We start from the raw sequence: 19197 nt of genomic DNA on the forward strand, positions 1-19197 counted from the left end.
TCACTGTTCAAAAAAAACCACTGTATATAAATGAGGAGGTGTTCAAGCATGCCTATATGTCTATGCTTTTGCATTCACCGCAGTTACAAAACACAGTGCTTTTGCAAGGTCCATCTCTCAATATCAGAAACGCTGCTAATCAACTCAATTCAGCTGTTTTTCTATAAAATCTGATCTAAAAGGCCCTCATTGTAACTTCAGGGAAGCAACTGCTTACAATTAAATCTAACTGCTAGACTGAATATGAAATGAATATTAGGGATAATCATAGGGATTTCTTCCCACTTGTCTATCCTATAATTAAGCTGATTGTAAGGAACACCAGGATAGTCAGCTGGCGTGCTGTCAGATCAGGTTTTGTTCTGCAGGATACCCCAGCTTGGGAAGCATTGTAGCGGTGGCTTACAGGGGCAGAGACTCAGGCTGTGGGGAAGAACAGGACAGGCTAGAAGAGACCCCAGTAGAAATACTGGGCTGGCCAAAGGAAGGCCAACCTCAATATCAGATCAGGAGTGTTGTGTAGAATAATGCTATTCAATACTTTCTACTCCCCTTATATTTATTTCTAAGCCAGGTTGTGCTCCTATGAATTGAAGCCATAGAGTGCTTTGGGAATTTGACATCAGAGTATGCTTTGGTAATAGGCATAAAAAATATGTTGATTAGAAGAGGGATAAGTAGATGGGTGATTCTGTTGATCAGACACTCTTACCAGTACATGGAAGCACAGATTTCATTGTAGTTTCACTCTTATTTCTGAAAAGCATCAGTGAGAGAATGAAATGTAAGGGTAGAAAGCAAGGTGTGATGCTGAAGGAAGCCTCTATGTAGCTATTTGGTTGCTAGCAGCAGTAAGAGATGCATACAGGCATGTTACATCTCTAGAAGCCTCCCTGCTGATCGTTCACCCCTGTGCAGCAGGAAAAGGCATCACTTACCATAGACGATCACAGTTGCTGTAGTGCTTTTCCTTTTGGCCACAATGTTTTTGGCAACACAAGTGTAGTTGGCTGTGTCAGAAAGCCGGGCTTGCTTGATGATCAGGTTGTGATCAATGGTGATGTAAAAATTTCGGTCTTCCACAGGATCAATCACCTCTTCATTCTTCAGCCACTCCACCTGAGGGATTCAAAGGGCAGGAGGGGAAAAACTGAATCAGCAGTGGTCACACCATAGTGGGCTCAAAATCTGCCATGGTCTTGCCTATCTCTGAGAGAGTTATGTTACAGTATGTATGGTTATGTTACAGTTAACTGTAACTATGTTACAGTACAAAGGACTTACCTGGTGCACACTGCCAACTGGAAGGCAGCACCATGGCAGGAGAATGGAAGAGAAAAGTTGACATCTACCTTTTTCTTCAGGCTCACTATCTCCCACCATTACTCTCACTGAATGGCTTGCCTTCAAAATATTAATGCATTTTCAGAGTCAGCCAGCTGCTATGTGTGCTTTCAGAGCAGGAGGCATGGGATATGGAATAGGATAACTAAGGTCTTTATCTACATGCAGAACATTCCCTTACACCAGAAACCTAAAACAGCCCAAGTCTCTCACCCATTCTTTGTACATCTCATCTAATAGTGCAGTAACCTTGTATATATCTGCACAAGTTGTAATACAGCGAGGCCACATAAAAGATAGATTGCAAACAGGCCAAAATTATCTAGTATACATGCACTCACGCATACATGTCTGTTATTGTTCTGCTGTAGTCAGGGTTAAACGAAACAGAGGCAGTTACCAAGGAAATAGAAGCTCAAAAAGACTACATCGGTGCTTAGATTTCCCTTTTCTTTATGTAAACTGTATTTCATTTTAATAAAGCGTAATTTCCTTGGTTACACAGAAAAATATTTTTATACGTGATTTTTAATCCAGACAATGTTCTTTTTATTGCCTTCCCAAAGAAACACCCTATTATATCCCAGCTGACTGCTGTGAGCCACCCTTATATAATTTGGCTGAAAAACTAGTAGCTTGTTTTCCTTTGAACTGAGTGTGCTCTGAAGGAAGGGACTGGGGACCTGGATGGATCAAAGCAGGGCCTTCGTGTCTCTGGATCATTTCAGCTTGTGCCCAGAGTTAATGAAAGGAAGAAAAATATAAACACAATCAGCCTGCTGGGCCCAAGAGGTGCTATCTGCCAAGGCCTGCTCTCTCAGACTGCACTTTGATGCGCTGCTCAACAGCCACATATTCCGAAACCATCCTAAAACAAGTGATGCTAAAAGTCCTGCAGAAATTGATAGGAATGGGTGAGAAATAAAAAGACATAAATCTTTGAAAACTGTGTTTCTATCACTGCAGTGTTCATGTTTTTAAAACACAAACTCTTGGTCATAACTTGGTTTTGCTTGCCAGGATGATTGAAATTGTTCTTTTCCTGAATCCCAATGGCCATCAAGTATAATCAAGATGGACAGAGTCTTGTTCAGTCAGTGACAATCTCTGGCTGCTTCCCCACATGCAGGTCAAGTCTGCATGCAACCCAGACTGAAAAACCAGCCAGCTGCTCACCTCTTCTCCTGCAGGTTGCAACTTAACCCCCATCTCTCACACAAATCAAGCATCTTCCTGTTTTTTCAGTCCTACTGTATTTCTGGAATGGAGTGTTAGGACTCTAAAAGATGCTACACACAGTGCTAGAGTTGTGTACCCCACCACCTTCAGACCTACCACTACTTTTCCTGTGATCTGCACATTGAGAAAATAGGGACATCAGTGAGGACAGGAATACACTTGTATCATGGTCTGAGGCTCAGTCAACAATTTTCCTTTTATAGCCATGTAAATACATTCACCAGCCCTCCTTACCAAGAGCTCTGTACTCAATAAATACCAGCACTCTGCAACACTCTCTCTCTCTTCACAAAAGCACACACATGCATATTCAGCTTGAGTCTCAGCTGATTAGACAAAATTAAAGCTATGAGCATTAAATTCCCTTTCATCCCTGCAAGAAAACTGAAGAGGATATGAAAATAAGAGTTGCCAATATCAGAAAAAAAAAAAGAGGCTCTACATAATTCAGTATACTGCCTCTAGCTCTTTGTCAAATCAGCTGGGAAAAAGATCCTCTTCACCTAATGGCTTACAGAATTTGCTAACAATAAAACATTAAGCTTGCAGAACCACAGGATTTATTTTTTCTTCTGAAAAATCTGCTTTGCCAGTACACTGGTACTGTGTGTGCATGTCTAAATCTCATCTCTTCTACTAGGTACTTCTTGAACATAGTCCAACTCATTCTTGTGTTGATATCTGGGTTTTAATGATGTAATAATGAGTCTGTTCACACAGCAAAGTATCACAAAATCTGAAGGGAGGAGCTGAAGAGAAAATGTCTGAGACAAGAGAAGGGATGCTTCCTCCTTCCACATTTTAGCCATTAGTATAAAAAGCAACACAGAAAAGAGCACGCTGATCCTGCAGTAATTAGCTCTTGTGTTTTCTCCTTCAGTCCTTGTACAAAAGTTAACTAATTAAAGCACATTACAACATGTAAATAAGAATTCTGTTAGTATATATTTTCAGTTGCTAACAGCCTATTTTTTTTTCTGAAGCTACTCACCCACTGGCTGCAGTGCTCAGCACTCCTGCCAAGAGGCAGGTTTGAGTTGCGAGGTAAGCAGATCTAAGGAGAGCAGGGCTGTTTTCATGTAGATATAAACTGATCGGGTGTCAAACACAAAAGAGAGCAAAGTGGATGAGACTGTGATTTGCGAATGATAAGTATGCAAACTGTTATTACTGAAATTAAAAGCAACACTCTCTTGTGGCGCCATGTTATTCCCCAGACTGTAGCCCTCCCACTTTGTGCCACAGACCTGAGCTCTACCAGGTGCGCAGGCAGAGGTGAAGTGGGATTCCCATGGGCATTCTGAGATCCACAAGATGTCCGCCTTCAGGGTCAGGCTAAACCAAGCCCCTGTGACTTTGTTTTTCAATGTCTTCTCCAGAGAAGACATTTCTGGAAGAGATGCTTGCTATTCCTAGATATTCAGAGTATGCATTTGCTAGCTATAGTCACAAAGATTCTTTAACAGATATCTCCAGTACCTGGGGGCCTACAGGAAAGCTGGGAAGGGACTTTTATAAGGGCATGTAGCAGCAAGATGAGGGGAAATGGTTTTAAAATGGAAAAGGGTAGATTTAGACTAGATATTAGGAAGAAATTTTTTACTGTGAGGATGGTGAGACACTGGAACAGATTGCCCAAGTGAGGTCGTGGATGCCCTTTCCCTGGAAGCTTTCAAGGTCAGTCTGGATGAGACTTTGGGCAACCTGGTCTAATGGGAGATGTCCCTGCCTCTAGCAGGGGGGCTGGAACTAGATGATCTTAAAGGTCCCTTCCAACCCTAACCATTCTATGATTCTATGATCTAGATCTGTCTACTCAATTAAACCAGACATATCTCTCCAACTATTACTCATAAATGCATGGATAGCTGTGCAATGGTATAGAACAAGCCTGAACATAAGTTTTCTTTCATCATAACAGCAAACATTTAATCAGCCACAATACTGCCATGAAGGATAAGTGTTCTCTCCTGGACATGCCAGCCACGGAAAATAACAACGCTTACCCAGCTTTCATAAACATCAGCCCTCCAGAACAAAGCCAGAATGAAATTCTTATCTCTATTTCCAGTTTCCCAGCTCAGGTAATTTTACTTTAGATGTCTGTAAGCAGAGGAGTGAGCGCAGTGGATGAGCTCACAGACCCTGCAGTTGCTCAGAAGGTACCTCACAACCTGCCATAAGACCCAACTGTCCCTCTGAGCAGCCGAGGACACACAACCCAGTGTGGCTGTAATTCAGAGCAGTGTACTTTGTAGTGTCTGTGCTGCCATCCTGCTCCCTGGTGAGAGACAGATGTGTTGACTCTAATTATTCACTGATTGGTATCGGGAGATACATTAACATAATTGGCACATTTGTTCTAATTAACAGAGGGAACCTGCCACATGCCGTTCGACGTAAGAAGCAAAACCATTGGTGAGAGCAGGAAGCCTGCAGCCACCAGGATGGTGGTACCTGGGGGCTAAGGGTAGCCCTGTCCCACTGCAGGATGCTTTAGCAACCTGAAATAACACAGTTCAGGCAGATCCAACAGCATGCAAAGCCTGGCCAGGCTCCTGTGCAGGCTAAATGAGCACAGAGGATGTAAATCACACAAGCGATTACATATGCTGGATAACCTATTACAGAAGCTAATTGCTGACACAAATTTAGCCATGCCAAGTTACTAACATTATCAGATACTTAAATCTCTTGGCACACTTTTGTATGCGTGACTGTTTTAGAATCTGGTAGAGCAGAAGCACAGCTGCTCTAAGAGAAATACAGAATGCAAAAGAGATGTGGACTCCTCTGGTTGTTCCTCTAGCGATCTCAAGAAAATCCAGCAGGGTGCAGGCCCTAGATCCTTCACTACCCTGCAACAGCCTTCAGAGCACCTGCCAATGCCAGCAATACATCTTCTGCCCCTCTAGGCATAGGTAAAAAGACAGAACAAACAAGCTGCAAGCAGCTGGGAGTAGTGAGAGAGTTGCCTCAATAAAAGATGACTTAGGAACCCAGAACGAAAGATGATTGTGAACCTGCCTTCCCCATGGCTTGCTAAACAGCAGGATCACATTCAATCTCATCTCCCAGCCACAACAGTGTTCCAGGTTATGTTCTTTATATGTCACAGGACCAATAAAACATTTGTGAAGCTAACCACTGATTTGGACACAATGAAAGGTGCCCAAGTGAGACAGAGGAAACTAGCAGTTTTCATACAGGCTATTGAGCCAACAGCTATTTCAGGTATATTGAAATCTGAGTGCCTCTTTGAAGAATGTTTCTTGATTTTTGGACTTGCTCTCAGATGTATGCTTTCATCCCAGCAACAGGAGGATGCTGTCTGTCCTTTGCATGCTAGTTGGTTTAAGGTTAAAAAAATTTCTTTCCAAAGAGGCTGAGATTACAGTCATGAGAGACTGCGGAACACACATTGAGAATGAGACAGCAAATGCAAACTGCAGTGACATTTTATTCAGTTGTTCTTTGCTTCTGCTGCCAATAAAGGGAATTTGTGTTCCTGCTGTGGAAACGCTTCCTTAATTGCACATATATCTAGCTTGCTGCTTGAACACTAAAATCTATACAGAGTGTATGTACAGCTGCTGGATGTCTCTGGCCCTATTACAGCTTCACAATGGGGAAGCGAAGCCTCAACAAGGAAACTTCCAAGGCCATAGTGGGCTTCATGGTTCAAGTAATTGCAGGTGGAAAACTTTCTTTCACAGACCTGCAAATTCAAATTAAGATCATGGCATCATTAACTGGAAATTATGGTGGTGGCCACCCTGTGACATCCAGGAGATGCTGTGCTCTGTTTCCTGCTGCAAAGAGAGTTTAGGGACAGATGACTCACAGCTCAGATATGTTGGTTGGTATTTCTAACACCACATGTACAGCCTGGGTCCACAATTCCCAAAGTTTGGAAACAGCTTTAAACAGGTGATTTATGTGAAGTCTGTGGTTTAAATACGGAGGCATTAACACTCTTCATGCTTAATGTGAACACTAAGTTCGAAAAAGCTACTGCCACAAGAACTGACCTAGGCAAATGTTATTGCTGGGTGACTGTGAATGCAAAGGAGAGCTCAAGCTCCACAAACTGCTGTCAGGGGTAACACTTGCACATGAAGTCTGTAAGGAGCTAAAATCTGTTGGACTCAAAGTAGGACTTGTGCACCTTGTAGGTGTGCAGAATAGTCTCTCCAGGATGTGAGCTATCTTCTCTAAGTGGAGAATTCAGATTTTTCTGTGATGCTCATCTGCCTCACAAAAAATGTTGCTAAAAACTGTCTCCTACATTGTGTATCTCCCAAATATGTATCTAAGGTAAATATAAACAAAGAAATATACAACCTCATAGTCAGCGAATTTCCTAGGGTAGCACAAGACCAACATGCAAGCCTATTCTCAAGGAAGAGGCTGTAAATTAACTCTTGCTTCTCAGAAGAGTGCTATCCACCAATAGATTTGGGTGAAAAAGGAGTGGAAATGTACAGGACCACACAGTGACTATTATGGGAGGGTTTATCCTGTACATTTGAAGGACAGTCCTGCACTGACAGACCTTACCCAATGGCTCTCTAGGGCAAAATGAATGGACAGTCCTTGGAGCAGCAGTGAGAAAGTAGGGTTCATTTGTACCAAAGAGCTTTATTCATCTCCCTGCTCCTCCCTGCAGGCAAAGTGAGAACTGGGTATCAGGCTGCTGTATCTTCAACACTGACACATAGACATGAGCCTCTTGCCCACCCTTGAAGTTCTGGGTAAAGAAGTCTGCTACATGATGCAAGGCACTGCAAAGGATAGTGCCATTTCCCAGCTGATCAGTATTTGTGCCCACAAACTGCTTCTCTCCCTTGTCTTAAAGCTCACTTTCTGTCTGGGAATATAAAACACTGCCTCCATGATGCTCACCTCCATGGAAATGCATACACATGAACTTCAAATTAAGGGATAACTGCAGCAAAGCATGAGCAGTTCTCATGAAACAAAAAACAAACAAACAAACAAACAAAACAGCAGTTGTATCAATAACCAACTAGATAGAGCAGCTACCTGATGCTGCCTACTTGGTGAAATCCCTAGCTTCCAGCTGTTTCTGCCCGTGCAACAGGACTGGAATGAATTATGTGCCATAGTCATCTTGACTTGGTAAAAGACCTTGTTCTGCCTTTTTACAGAGGAATATTTTGGTCCTTGCCCTAATTCCTAATTGAAGACATGAATACCACGTCATGTTCTAAACTCAGCTGAGTCATTAAGCTATACACTGCACCCTGGTCTCCAGCTAAACTCCTGTGTGAAACATTTCAATTATAATTAAAGAAGCAATTATCCCCCTGTTGAAGGTGCAGCAAATCACATATTTCTATGCAAAAGTTCATCTAGCAGCTTATGGCATATTAACCAATCTTACATCTCATTGATGCTTTGATCTATATCCTATTTCATTGACCTAATTTGATGTGACTCTGTCTTGGATTATATTTTATCATGTGCAGTATGATGCTGGCATTTTTCAAAAGAACATATTAAGTGACCTAGGGAATTAATTGCTAATAGTTCTGCCATTAGTGTTGGGATGCAACAGAATGGGATCCTTATTGACTTCAAATTAAGCTTGAAAAAATGTATGCACAAAACAGAGTGAAGCAGAAATAGTTATTTGGAATGAGATCAGGAAGCTGGAGTTGCCTGAAGTCCAGCAATGCTGAGCAGCAGCTTCTGATGATAAGCAGGTCAGACTGTTTCTCACTGTCTTGTCCCATTCCTTCCCAAAGTGCAAAGCACAGGTCAAGGAAGCATAGAGGTGGGGCAGGCTTTTTTTTTGTTTTCATTTTCATTCATTAAATCTTTTTTTTTTTTTTTTAATAACAATGGTAGGAACATGTGAATTTGCCCCTTTACTCCCCAGCTCTATGTGGAATCCTCAGTGTATCTGTGCCTGCTCATCTGGGCCACATATAGGAAAAGGCAAAGCATTTCCTCAGGTGTTTCAGAGCCTGTAAGGTGGTTCACCTTGGTACTGGCTATAATGCTAGGATGGGAGTTACATGCTATGGTGCAGTGGCACAGATGCTGGACAGAGGTATATGGACACAAAGCAGCTGATCTGATTTTCCTAGTGACCAAGCAAACCTTCTGTTTCTTTGTCCCAAGTGAACAAGCAAGATGTGCTTTGATTCAACCTTTTCTTTGATTTGACCTCAGGCCATGAGACTGGCGTATTTTAACAAGCCTTCTTTTTCTTCTAAGTGGATCTTGAGGTTTCATTTCAGTAGCTGTGATCTGAGTCTACTCTAATGCTCGTCATGTCCTAGCAGGGGCTGAGGGGCTGGTAAGTGCTGCTTTAAAAGCTTTGCTGCCCATCTTGACCTTTGTCCTTCTTGCCCTGTGGAACAGCTGAATGCTGCTACATGGTTCAGCTTTTCAATAATAATAATATCTGCTCCTGCTTTGATCTGCAAGAGATCAATGCAGTTAATTGCAATTAAATATGCCAAGAATTACAAGACTAAATACCCTAGCTACAAAAAAGAGAAAAGTATTTATCCCTAAACATGCTTATTCCCGCTACTTAACAGAAAAACAAAATTAAGGAACAATTAAAAGAAAAAAGAGAAAAATGAAGTGGAAGACTTGCAGACTCTGGATTCCAGCATGATGTCTCACTGAATGAGTATTTCATACAGTTTCACAGTGTAAGCCTTTCTTCCCGTTTCGTTGCTAAAGTCAGTGACCACTTTAAAAGGGAGGAAGTTGAAAAAACAAAAAAACAAAACAAAACCAGAACACAGTGCCCAGAGTGGGGAGAGTCCAAGGTACATGCTCACCAAAGCATTTGGAAATACTGCAAACTTGCTAATACATCAGCAATGGTGTTACCTACTGTACTTGAAATTAAACCACTCAGTGTACAAAAAGCCTTGGTTTGCTGCCTGCCTTCTCCCAAGTGCTTTCACAGTTACCTGTACCATCCTATCAGAAAATCCTCTGAACAAATACAGGAAGTCATAAACATAGAATTAATTCATCTCTAAATTAAAATAATCATGTAATCCTTCAACCTACCAAGTTACCTTTCATCTTGGTATTTTTTAAAATTTATCTTACCAGCTTCACGGAGTGGCTGTAATAAAGTGTCACATTAAGGTATTCATATTCATTAGTGTTCAGGTCTTTGTACTTTTAATAGTGTTGGAAAGAATCTACAAAGAATCTGTATTAGGCGGCTGTCCAATCTGGGTGTTTGATCTCCTCCTGACTTCAAGAGTCAGAAGAGAGAAAAAAAATATATCAAGAGCAGTTCTTTTCAATGTTAGATAGGGAGTATATGATTCTGAGGCTGCCAAGCATTAATTGGTATCTGCCCTGACCATGGTACAAATAAGACTCGGAGCCAAGCAGAGTCATGAGTCTCTGCTACTGATGGAGTCAGGGTACAAGTAGGCAGAAATAAGCGCAATTATTATGAGAACAACTTGCAGAGGATCTTTTCAGAGCTCAGTTCCTTGTATTAGGAAGCAGAAAAGGCTACTGAGGCACCTTTGTTGTTTGTCTTTTTTTTTTTTTTTTTTTGCCTTTACAGCAGCTTAGTGGAAGGAGGACAGGTATAATTTGACCTAAGAACAGCAATTACAAGTGCTAATGGCTGATGCAGAATGTTTATAAGAGCAGAGAGAGCTCCCCTTCCACATGTCATGTTAAATCCAGGCCTGGACACCTGACTGGGGCTTTACAGACCTTTCCATGGAAATAGCTGGGCTGATTGCTGAAATTTCAGAGGTGCTTGTAACATCATGCTCAAATAAACCATTCGTCATGACCAATCTCAGTTTCAGGTAATGAAGTTCTCTGGTAGTATCTGCCCCTCCAGAACAACCTATCCTATTTCAGATACTCATAAAGGCATGACAGCATATTGATTTGATGTAAAGATGCATCAGAAATGGAAAAAAATATATTAAAAATTCGCTAAAACGTTCTTGGGGAAAGCCAACTGACTGAGCGGGTTCAGCAGACCTAAATGCTGTGTACAATTTTGGGTATTGTAAAGGAGAAAGAAAACAACCTAGGGAAAAAGGAAACAGGAGAAACCTATGCTAATTGTTCCCTCAGATGTTTGTGGACATCTACAAAAAATAATTAAACCTGATTAAACCTTGCATAAGATAGGGAGGTAACATTTTAAGCTTGGTCTCCTGAGAAATTAGTAATCAGTGCTGAGGAACAACCACTTTGCTACTTAGCCATGACAGCTTATCTTAATGCAAACTGGCAGTAGTTCCTGCTCTGTATGGCAGAGGGAGGCTAAAGAGAATTCAGATAGGGGAATTACCCTCATTTAACAATATGAATTTTTCACTGAACATCAACAGCAGACTTAGGACTTCAGAGCCACCCTGTGACTCAGGGACCCCCTGCTGTGAGCAAAGAGTCTGAAGCCATTTTTGGCTGAAGCCACAGCTGCATGTAGGCAGGGATACCTGCTGTGGCTGGTGGGCACAGATTTTGATGAAGAGAAAGTTTTCTCCTTCCAAGTGGGTGGAAGGCTACCCACTCTCTAACATTTAAATGTCACCAAAAAAACAAACAAACAAAAAAAAACAAAACAGATAAGCCCATGAAGATGAATTCTTATGCAGATGCATCCCTTACTTGCCAGTACATGCTGCTTCACCTGAACCAGAGTACATCCTTGTGCACCCAGCCAGCTACGCTGGTGCATACTCAAGTGTGTGCACAAATGCATGATGGAATTAAAATGTCTTAGTGAGCTGGGAAGGTGCTTCTCTCAAAAACTGAAATAGCATTTTCTTTAAAAGGGAAGGGAAGGATAACAGGCTGGTACCAGAACACCCCACCACTTATATGTTGCTTGGATGTAGAAATAACTAGGATATTTGAAAGGAAAAAAAAAATCTGAAACCACACCACCTGTAGCTCTGCCCAGCAAGACATCGTAATTGCCTCCAAAGTCATTAATCAGCTCCAGATCAATCTTATCTACCAGCAGCAGGCAGCCAGCTCTCCATTGCCACCCATTCATCATGCTAAGCCCTTATTCCCTGCTCCATTAGCCACAGATCAGGCCTGAGTTATCCAAGTACCAGCTGCTGGGGGCAAAGCACCACTGCTGCTCACCTCAGCTACCGGAATGCCTTCAGGAGGACGGCACTGGAGCAGGACCTCTTGCTCCAGGGATACTTCTTTCCCCAGGGGCTCCTGCTCAAAAGTCTTCCTGAGATCTGGGGAGAGAGAAGAATTAATAGTGTTAATAAATTAGTAGTATTAATAACTGCTCGCTTATTTCATGTTTCATTGCTGTACAACCCAATAAGAGAAAAATCTTTTTACGCAGAGAAAATAGAATATCTGCTCCCTAGAAAGTAGAGCACTTAATAAAGACTGAGGCATGTTTTCACTTCATTCAAGCATGAAGTGGTCAAGGGTTTCATAGCAGATTTATTATTTATATTGTGGTAGTACACATGAACCAGCCAGGAACCAAGGCTTCACTGTGAAAGGTCATGCCCAGACATGGAACTCAAGGAGAAAGAAATTCCTTCTTTGGATAATTTATGTTTGCAAAGAGATTCTGGGAAATACTAAAGAAAGGTAAAGGAAATTATATAAGCCTGTAAAACTAAAATACATAAGCTGAGTTTCCTAAACTCCTGCTTTAAAGTGTTTGTACTGCCATTTTTAAACATTAATTTTACAAGTTTAGCTCATCTGTCTTTACTATCTCACTATTTTTGTAGTACTAGATAACAACAGTTGTAATGTGGAGTCAAACGACATACGGATCTGTGCACAGCACCACAGAAACCTGAAAGGCAGAGGGGCATCAAATGTGTCTCCTAACCATGGAACTGTTCATTGTACTGGGCAGATGCACACTTTGGCTTTTGTACACTTCTGTAACATATTTGCACTGGTGTTAAAAAGGACTTGAGAATTTCCCTTCTTACTACTATGCCTGTATTTTCATCACACACTGTCATCCTCTGTGTTGTATCAGGGAGGATGGGGTTTTGGAGAAGTGAGCATTCAGTCCCAGTGGCAGCTGGGAGCATTTCTACCTGCTGTTGGCTCCTGCTGCAGGTATACACAGGGCCATGCTGAAAACCATGTCAGAGAGCTGATCTGTCTTTGAAAAACTACCTTTCAAAAAAAGGGAATTTAAAATTTTTGCTCTGAAGTCAAACAAGTTCCCTATGCCAGTTCATGGCAAGGTTGTGCAAATAATTGTGTTATACTAGAAATAAACCATATGGGATCAATTTAAAAGCCAAATATTTTGAAGCTATAACTTGCGGCTGTTCTAGAAAACTTATCACTGAAGTGAACCACCTTACAAATAGACCATCCAAAGTGCTATTTTTCATCTAGAATTGGCAATTTTGTCAGACAACACGTCAACCTTCACATGGTTGTGTGTGTTGTTATCCTTACTATAGTTACTCCAGCCCAGCAACGCTACCCCATGTGACAGTGACCAAAGCAAGACAACCAGCAAGAGCAGTGCTGTCCATGATGCCTGTGGAGCTCCCACTGTGCTGCCAGCCCCAGCAACACCGCTCCAGCCCACCCTCTGGCAGGCTACCCAGGTGGCATACTGGCTGTACAACTCAATTTGAGTAATTTTTTTGGGGGGGGAGAAAGAAGACTGAGAGGGGGTTTGAAAAAAGTTTATAAATATCTGAAGGGAGATGGGAGGTAAACAGATGAGGCCAGGCTCCTCTTGGTGGTGTGTACTGATAGGGCTAGGAGCAATGGCCAAAAACTTGGATACAGAAAGTTCCATACTAATATGGAAGAACTTCTTTATAATAACGGTGATGGAGAACTGGAACAGGTTGCCCAGAAAGGTTGTGAAGTCTCCTTCTGTGGAGATACTCGAGACCCGTCTGGGTCACCTTTAAAATCGTATCACTGTTAATTCCACAGATATATCCAAAGGAATTCTCTCTTCTTCAAAGAGGAAGAAAGAAGTGCCTTAGTGCATTTAATGTACACGTATATATACATGTATGCATATGTGCATGGTAGGAAAATTATAACAGATGTGCTCAAATATCACAGCTGAGGATAAATAAGAAAGTTACAGTGCTGGTAAGAGAAGCATATAATACTAATACATTGTGCATGAATAATAGCATTCAGGTGTTCCAATATGGTGGGATGGATACAGTAGAACCAGGTTAGACAGACAAGAACCCGAGGCTTTTCCTTGGAACACTGATTTATTGTCACCCTTGCCTTCCCAAAAACATTTGTAGACCTCAGAAGTTCTCAGCAGCCTTATGCTTGCACAGCAATCACCTCACTCACAAAATGCTCCCCTCTAAAAATCCTCAGTTTTAGTGCACACAGAAGTAAACAGCATTAAGTCTAGAAATGTGTAATAACAGTAAAAAAAAAAAAACCACCCACTTTACCTTCTTTATTATCAACAGCTGGAAGTGCTGAGTATGCAGGGCTTGTTTTCTCTGTGAAGTTCTCCAGGGTAGATATGGGAGGTGCAGTGAATCCTGTGGGAAGGGCCCCTAACAGCTCCCCTCCCACCCTGCTTGTTGGTGCCACTGGATTGCAGCAGGTCAATGAGTCACAAAGTAAAAATACACTAAGTAGGTGCCTTGATATAATAGACAGTAATGTTCTCTAAGGAGCCATTAGATACTATTAAGTAAATGATACTCATTTGAAAATAAATAAATAAATAAATAAATAAATAAATAAGAAAAAGTACATATTTGTGTATTTACATGACTGGAAGCTTTTATACTCTATTCTTTTGGCTCCCTCCCACGTGTTTACAGCTTAACCCATGCAGAACTACCTACCACCTCTTCCTGCAGCTGTGCCACCTACAAACAGCTACAGGCAGCAATTGTGCAGGGCAGCTTCTACCTCACCAGGCATATGGTTCACTGATTGCAAAAGACAATCATGGTAATAAGGTGAGCTCTAAATTACGAAGAAGCGGAAGGTTTAAGAGAACAATTTCCTCACCTGCTGTGAAACTCTCTATTGGATTATCACTGCATTTTTCACTGACTCCTATTTTTCATGGCTCTTGCAGAATGACTTTTTTTGCAGATAACAAAGATTTCCTTCTAATTCTTCAATCTGCAGCTTCCTTTTCTATGTAATGTTTACAGTCCTCATGACAACTTCACACTGCCGACCAGGAGTGAGTGAGTGTGCTCATGTACTAAGGGACTTTGGATCATTTCCAAACAAAGCTTTCTCAAAGACATTTGTTGTTTTTCTGAAGTGTCATGTATGTTACAACTGCTTGCAAGCAGAAGGAATACATTTTCTCATAGAATGGAAAAAGACAAATAAATACATCCAATTTTTTAAAACAAGTTTTCAAAATCTTCAGAAAATATGCCTGAAAAAAAAAAACAAAACAATAAAACACTTGATCTATTCTAAGTCTGGACCTCTTTGTGAGAGACAGTGTGAATTATTAAAGCTTTTGGTCGGCAGCAGCCCTGTAAACGTGATGTTGAGAGAGCCTTCTCTACCCTCACTCTCAATACGGAGAGACACACAAGGAAGGCAGCTGCACTTTCTCTCCATTATTATTTTAGTAATGCTGAATAATCCCTGACTGAGTTAGCAATACTCTCTCCATTATACAGGTAGTACTGCTGCCACAGCTCATCTCTTCAGAGCAGATCAAGCTTTGCTGGGAAGTGATGCTGAGAGGTCCCTCTCATTCTGCCGGTGGCTTCTTCACGTGTGTCACACTGCCACCAGGATTAGGGGTCAACACAACACCAGCAGGCATTTCCCCTGCCTCTCACACCCCTTCAAGGATGTCTTCATAAAAAAGAAACTACGGAGGAGAATTAAGATTCTGGCCCACCACCTTGAGCCAAGCTACTTTCTTTACTAATATAGAGTCTTAGTAAATTCAGAGGGGGCTCCTGTGGCATATATTGCAGCACATTTACAGCATAGTTAAGATGAGACTTTCCTCCAAGACTCCTGAAATATTTCTGCACAAGCCTATCTGTTAAGGACAGATGGCTGCATTCAGAACTGCATTGAAATGAGAGAATTTCCACAAGCATAAAACTGAAATAGTGTAATGGGAAATCAAAACTCAGTGTACACCATATTGTTAGCTTTATTCCTGAATTTCTATGCTTTTTGGGGAGGTGAGCATTAGAGCTTAATTTTTATGCACTGTTAAATTCGCTTTAAGTTCAATGCATTTTTAGCTTAGAGAACACTCAAAGGTTGCATTTTCACCGACTAAAGGTAATAGCTTCTATATAAACTCACAGTATTTCCTCACTTCCTTTAGTAGCTGTCATCTTCTAAGAAAGAGCGAAGAATGGCCCTAGTCTTCTTTTTAATCAAATCTATTTTATATCCTTACTGTTGCTCTGTTTTTTGCTGTGACAGGTGGGTGGGTAATACTTTAAAGGTATCTTTTATCATTTCTGAGAAACGTGAGAAGAGGCAGACCAGATGCCTTAAAGGCGGTGCTAATGTAAGGGTAACTAATGAATGAGAATGAAAAACGGACACTTGTCAGCCAGGAATTAGATGTAAGCCACAAATGAACTGAACAATGCAGCATTACTGTCAGGGAAAGATGGATTTCTGCCCTTGGTAGACCTGAAAGACACAGGGTGCAGCCTGACTTGAGATACTGAACAAAGCGATGAGCACCCCTTGCCTCTGGTCTACCACCTGGAAGATGCTTTGCTTGAGCCCAGGGCCTATGCTTTTCTTCTATTTATTGTGTCTTTACAGCCTGAGCAAATGAAACGTGTACATTTGTCCTACCCTCATTCTGCTGATAACAGTTTGAGACAGATGAGGATAAAGCTTACCCTTGGCAATTCCTTGGAGACTCGCTTGCCCTCTGCATGGCTCCAAAGAACCATCTTCAACTCTAAGCTAGCTTAGCCAGGTGCTGGTGGGATAGAGCTCTCTTTTGCAACAACAGCTTTCATGTGGGCTAAGTTGGTAGTAAAAGGCCCATACAAGACATTTGGTATTGGTACAACTGTAAAAAATACAAGCAAGCCCACTTCATAAAGAATTCACTGAGCAGATGGGTTTCCAGCATGCATTGATCACACCATTCCCCTCCTCTCATATGTTTACTTGATAGCTAGATATTTCTTGTTTTTCTTTGTAAGCTTAACCTGCAAACTAACTTACACACTTTTCATTCTTTTCATTATTTCATTTGTTGATTAAGGATGGGATCTAAATAACATTTTTCAAATAAATCTAAATGTAAAATTGAAATGACTTAGCATCAACAGGCTCTAGATGGCAGATTAACTAAATGCATTGAAGATAGGCATTAGAAACGCCAGGTGCACATTGCAATTTATATGTAGAATTGAATTTATAGCACACTGAAACAGTAAAACAGCAAACAATTTATATAAACATGACTTTTTTTTGTTGTTGCCCTTCTGATGCGCTACTCTGACTCACAGAGCTATCTTCTCACTACCAAAACATACACAAAATTTTGTTAACTTCCGATTGCATCTCTGTCTCACCATCAGGCACTAAACAGACTCCACTGAAAGATGATTATTTCTTGAGCATGTCAACATAGGCAGGATATTCTCAAGGTTCCTACCAGGGGATTAAATCCATATAGATTCATTAAAGGTATTTCTTTTTCATTTAAAGCAATGTTAACAGTGAAGTGAATGTCCATATTAATTTATAAAGCTGTAAGTCCTTACTATAAAACAATGGGATTTGTATTTATTGCATTTTGTACTGCTTATTTATGTGTATTTATTACTGCTGCAATTGCATGCTGAAGTTTGAGAGCTGGTTGTGCCTATTAATCTGGGAAGCAGCACACAAACATGCCTATGAAGAGAGAAAGACGAGTATCAAGTGTGTTAAATGCTGGGTTAACTCCATGCTGCCCTTCCTGTGATCTGCTGTGTCTCTTCAGCAATGTCAGCTCCACATCATGCAATGCAGTAATCCCCTTATTAACTGTAAGCAGCAGATATTGATTAGGTGCAACTGAAATGGTGCACAAGGAAGAAATTAAGGTCCTATCTCTGTTAACTCTTATATACACTTATCAAAGTGCAAAAAATGTTCTTTTTTCTTGCTTTTAGTAGCATACATCCTGGACATGCCTTCCTATTAAAACTGCCAAGTGTTATCCTTCTCACCTCTTTCTCCACCAAACTTTATACCCACTGCAAGGTGCTTTGGTGGCACAAATGCTTTGGTGGCTATAGGCATGTGTCCTCACAGCACTGCCTGGATTACGTGTGTGAAGGCAGGAAGAAGAAAGGCACTGCAGCCCCAATACTAAGAGATGAGATAACAGAGTGTCAGTAATGAATCTGTGATTTCTTTCATATCTGTTACTTTTATGACTGCATACCCTTGTAAGTGGAGATAAACCGTCAGGTAAACCAGTCTATTTTTTGATACTGCATTTATCTTATCAGTATACAGCATCTGACATGCATCTATTTGTTACATTCCCTTGAAAAAATGTCTGGGGAGAAAAAGGCTTTTAGATTAGCACATAGGAAACGAATATGAAATTATACAAAAGATTAACAAGTGCAGTTCCTTACTACATCAGGGCTTTTTAAAATGAAAAATGACTCTTTCTTTCATCTCTTTCTTTCCTTTCTCTTCCTTTCCAATTTAAGGTAAAAAGTAACAAAAATGGAGAGACTAATCAGTTTCATTATACTAAAAAAGATTATTCAACTGAGATTACAATGAAAGCTGATATTTTCTTAATCTCAACAAACTGAAAACTTGACAGCAGCTCACACAGCTCACATTCTCATATTTTCTCAAGGACAGGTGGGGTTAAGATCATGAAGTCAGTGAGGCTACACCACAGAACTGGAGGAAATGAAAAGCGAGGCTGCTTTCTGCACATGGGCTCAAAGCAATTTGTCTTACCCAGCCCATTATTATCTGATCTAAAAATTAGGTCAAATCCTGTGGCTATTGTTTAGTCTTTATCAGATGCATTTCCTGGTGGGTTTAATTCTAGTCTTGCTCATTCAGGCCTCATTCATCCTTTTAATAGGAATTGTCTCTGTTAGGTCTCAACTGTTCAATGACATCTGCCTTGTTACATAAAATTCACATTAAAACTATACTGGGCTTGATGTTTTTCAGCCAAAGAAAAAGGCACCTCAAATCCTCCCTCTGTCCATGGAAGTAACTTAAAAAAACAAACAAACAAAAAAAAACAACAAACCACCATGACCAGAAAAACTGTATCAAAACCTATTAGCAACTCCAGCACACCTGGCAGGATGTGCCTGAAGTAAACAAGAAATGTGTGAACAAGTAAGAAATGCATTTTAGCACTTTCACAGACCGCTAACCCAGACAACGATATTATATTTTTCCAGTTCCACAAAGATGTACATTGAGAAACCCCACTCTGCAGTTTACTGTGCTATCAAGAATGAGAGAGTGAAAATGAATCCCAGCATATCTGCTGGTTCAAGACGACAAAAGGCTCAGCTCTGCTCTCATGGGAAGTCTAATGCCTCAGGAAGATCAATTCCATGGCATACGAAAGAAGCTGAAAATAATGATGTTTCTATCACCTACTGTTTCTCC

General features: G+C 40.9%; 1 protein-coding gene across 2 annotated transcripts in view; it reads right to left on the bottom strand.

The window, feature by feature from the left end:
• Window positions 1-19197, bottom strand: part of UNC5C (unc-5 netrin receptor C) — a 232771-nt gene that overhangs the window by 39495 nt on the left and 174079 nt on the right. For both annotated transcript variants that reach the window (XM_048941227.1, XM_048941226.1), the window contains exons 4-5: window positions 11719-11822; window positions 939-1119 (exon numbers count right to left, since the gene is read on the bottom strand). In XM_048941227.1, coding sequence (XP_048797184.1) covers window positions 939-1119; window positions 11719-11822 — 285 coding nt within the window. The remainder of the gene's footprint in view (window positions 1-938; window positions 1120-11718; window positions 11823-19197) is intronic.

Source organism: Lagopus muta, chromosome 4, assembly GCF_023343835.1.
Source record: "Lagopus muta isolate bLagMut1 chromosome 4, bLagMut1 primary, whole genome shotgun sequence".
Classification (NCBI taxonomy): Eukaryota; Metazoa; Chordata; class Aves; order Galliformes; family Phasianidae; genus Lagopus; species Lagopus muta.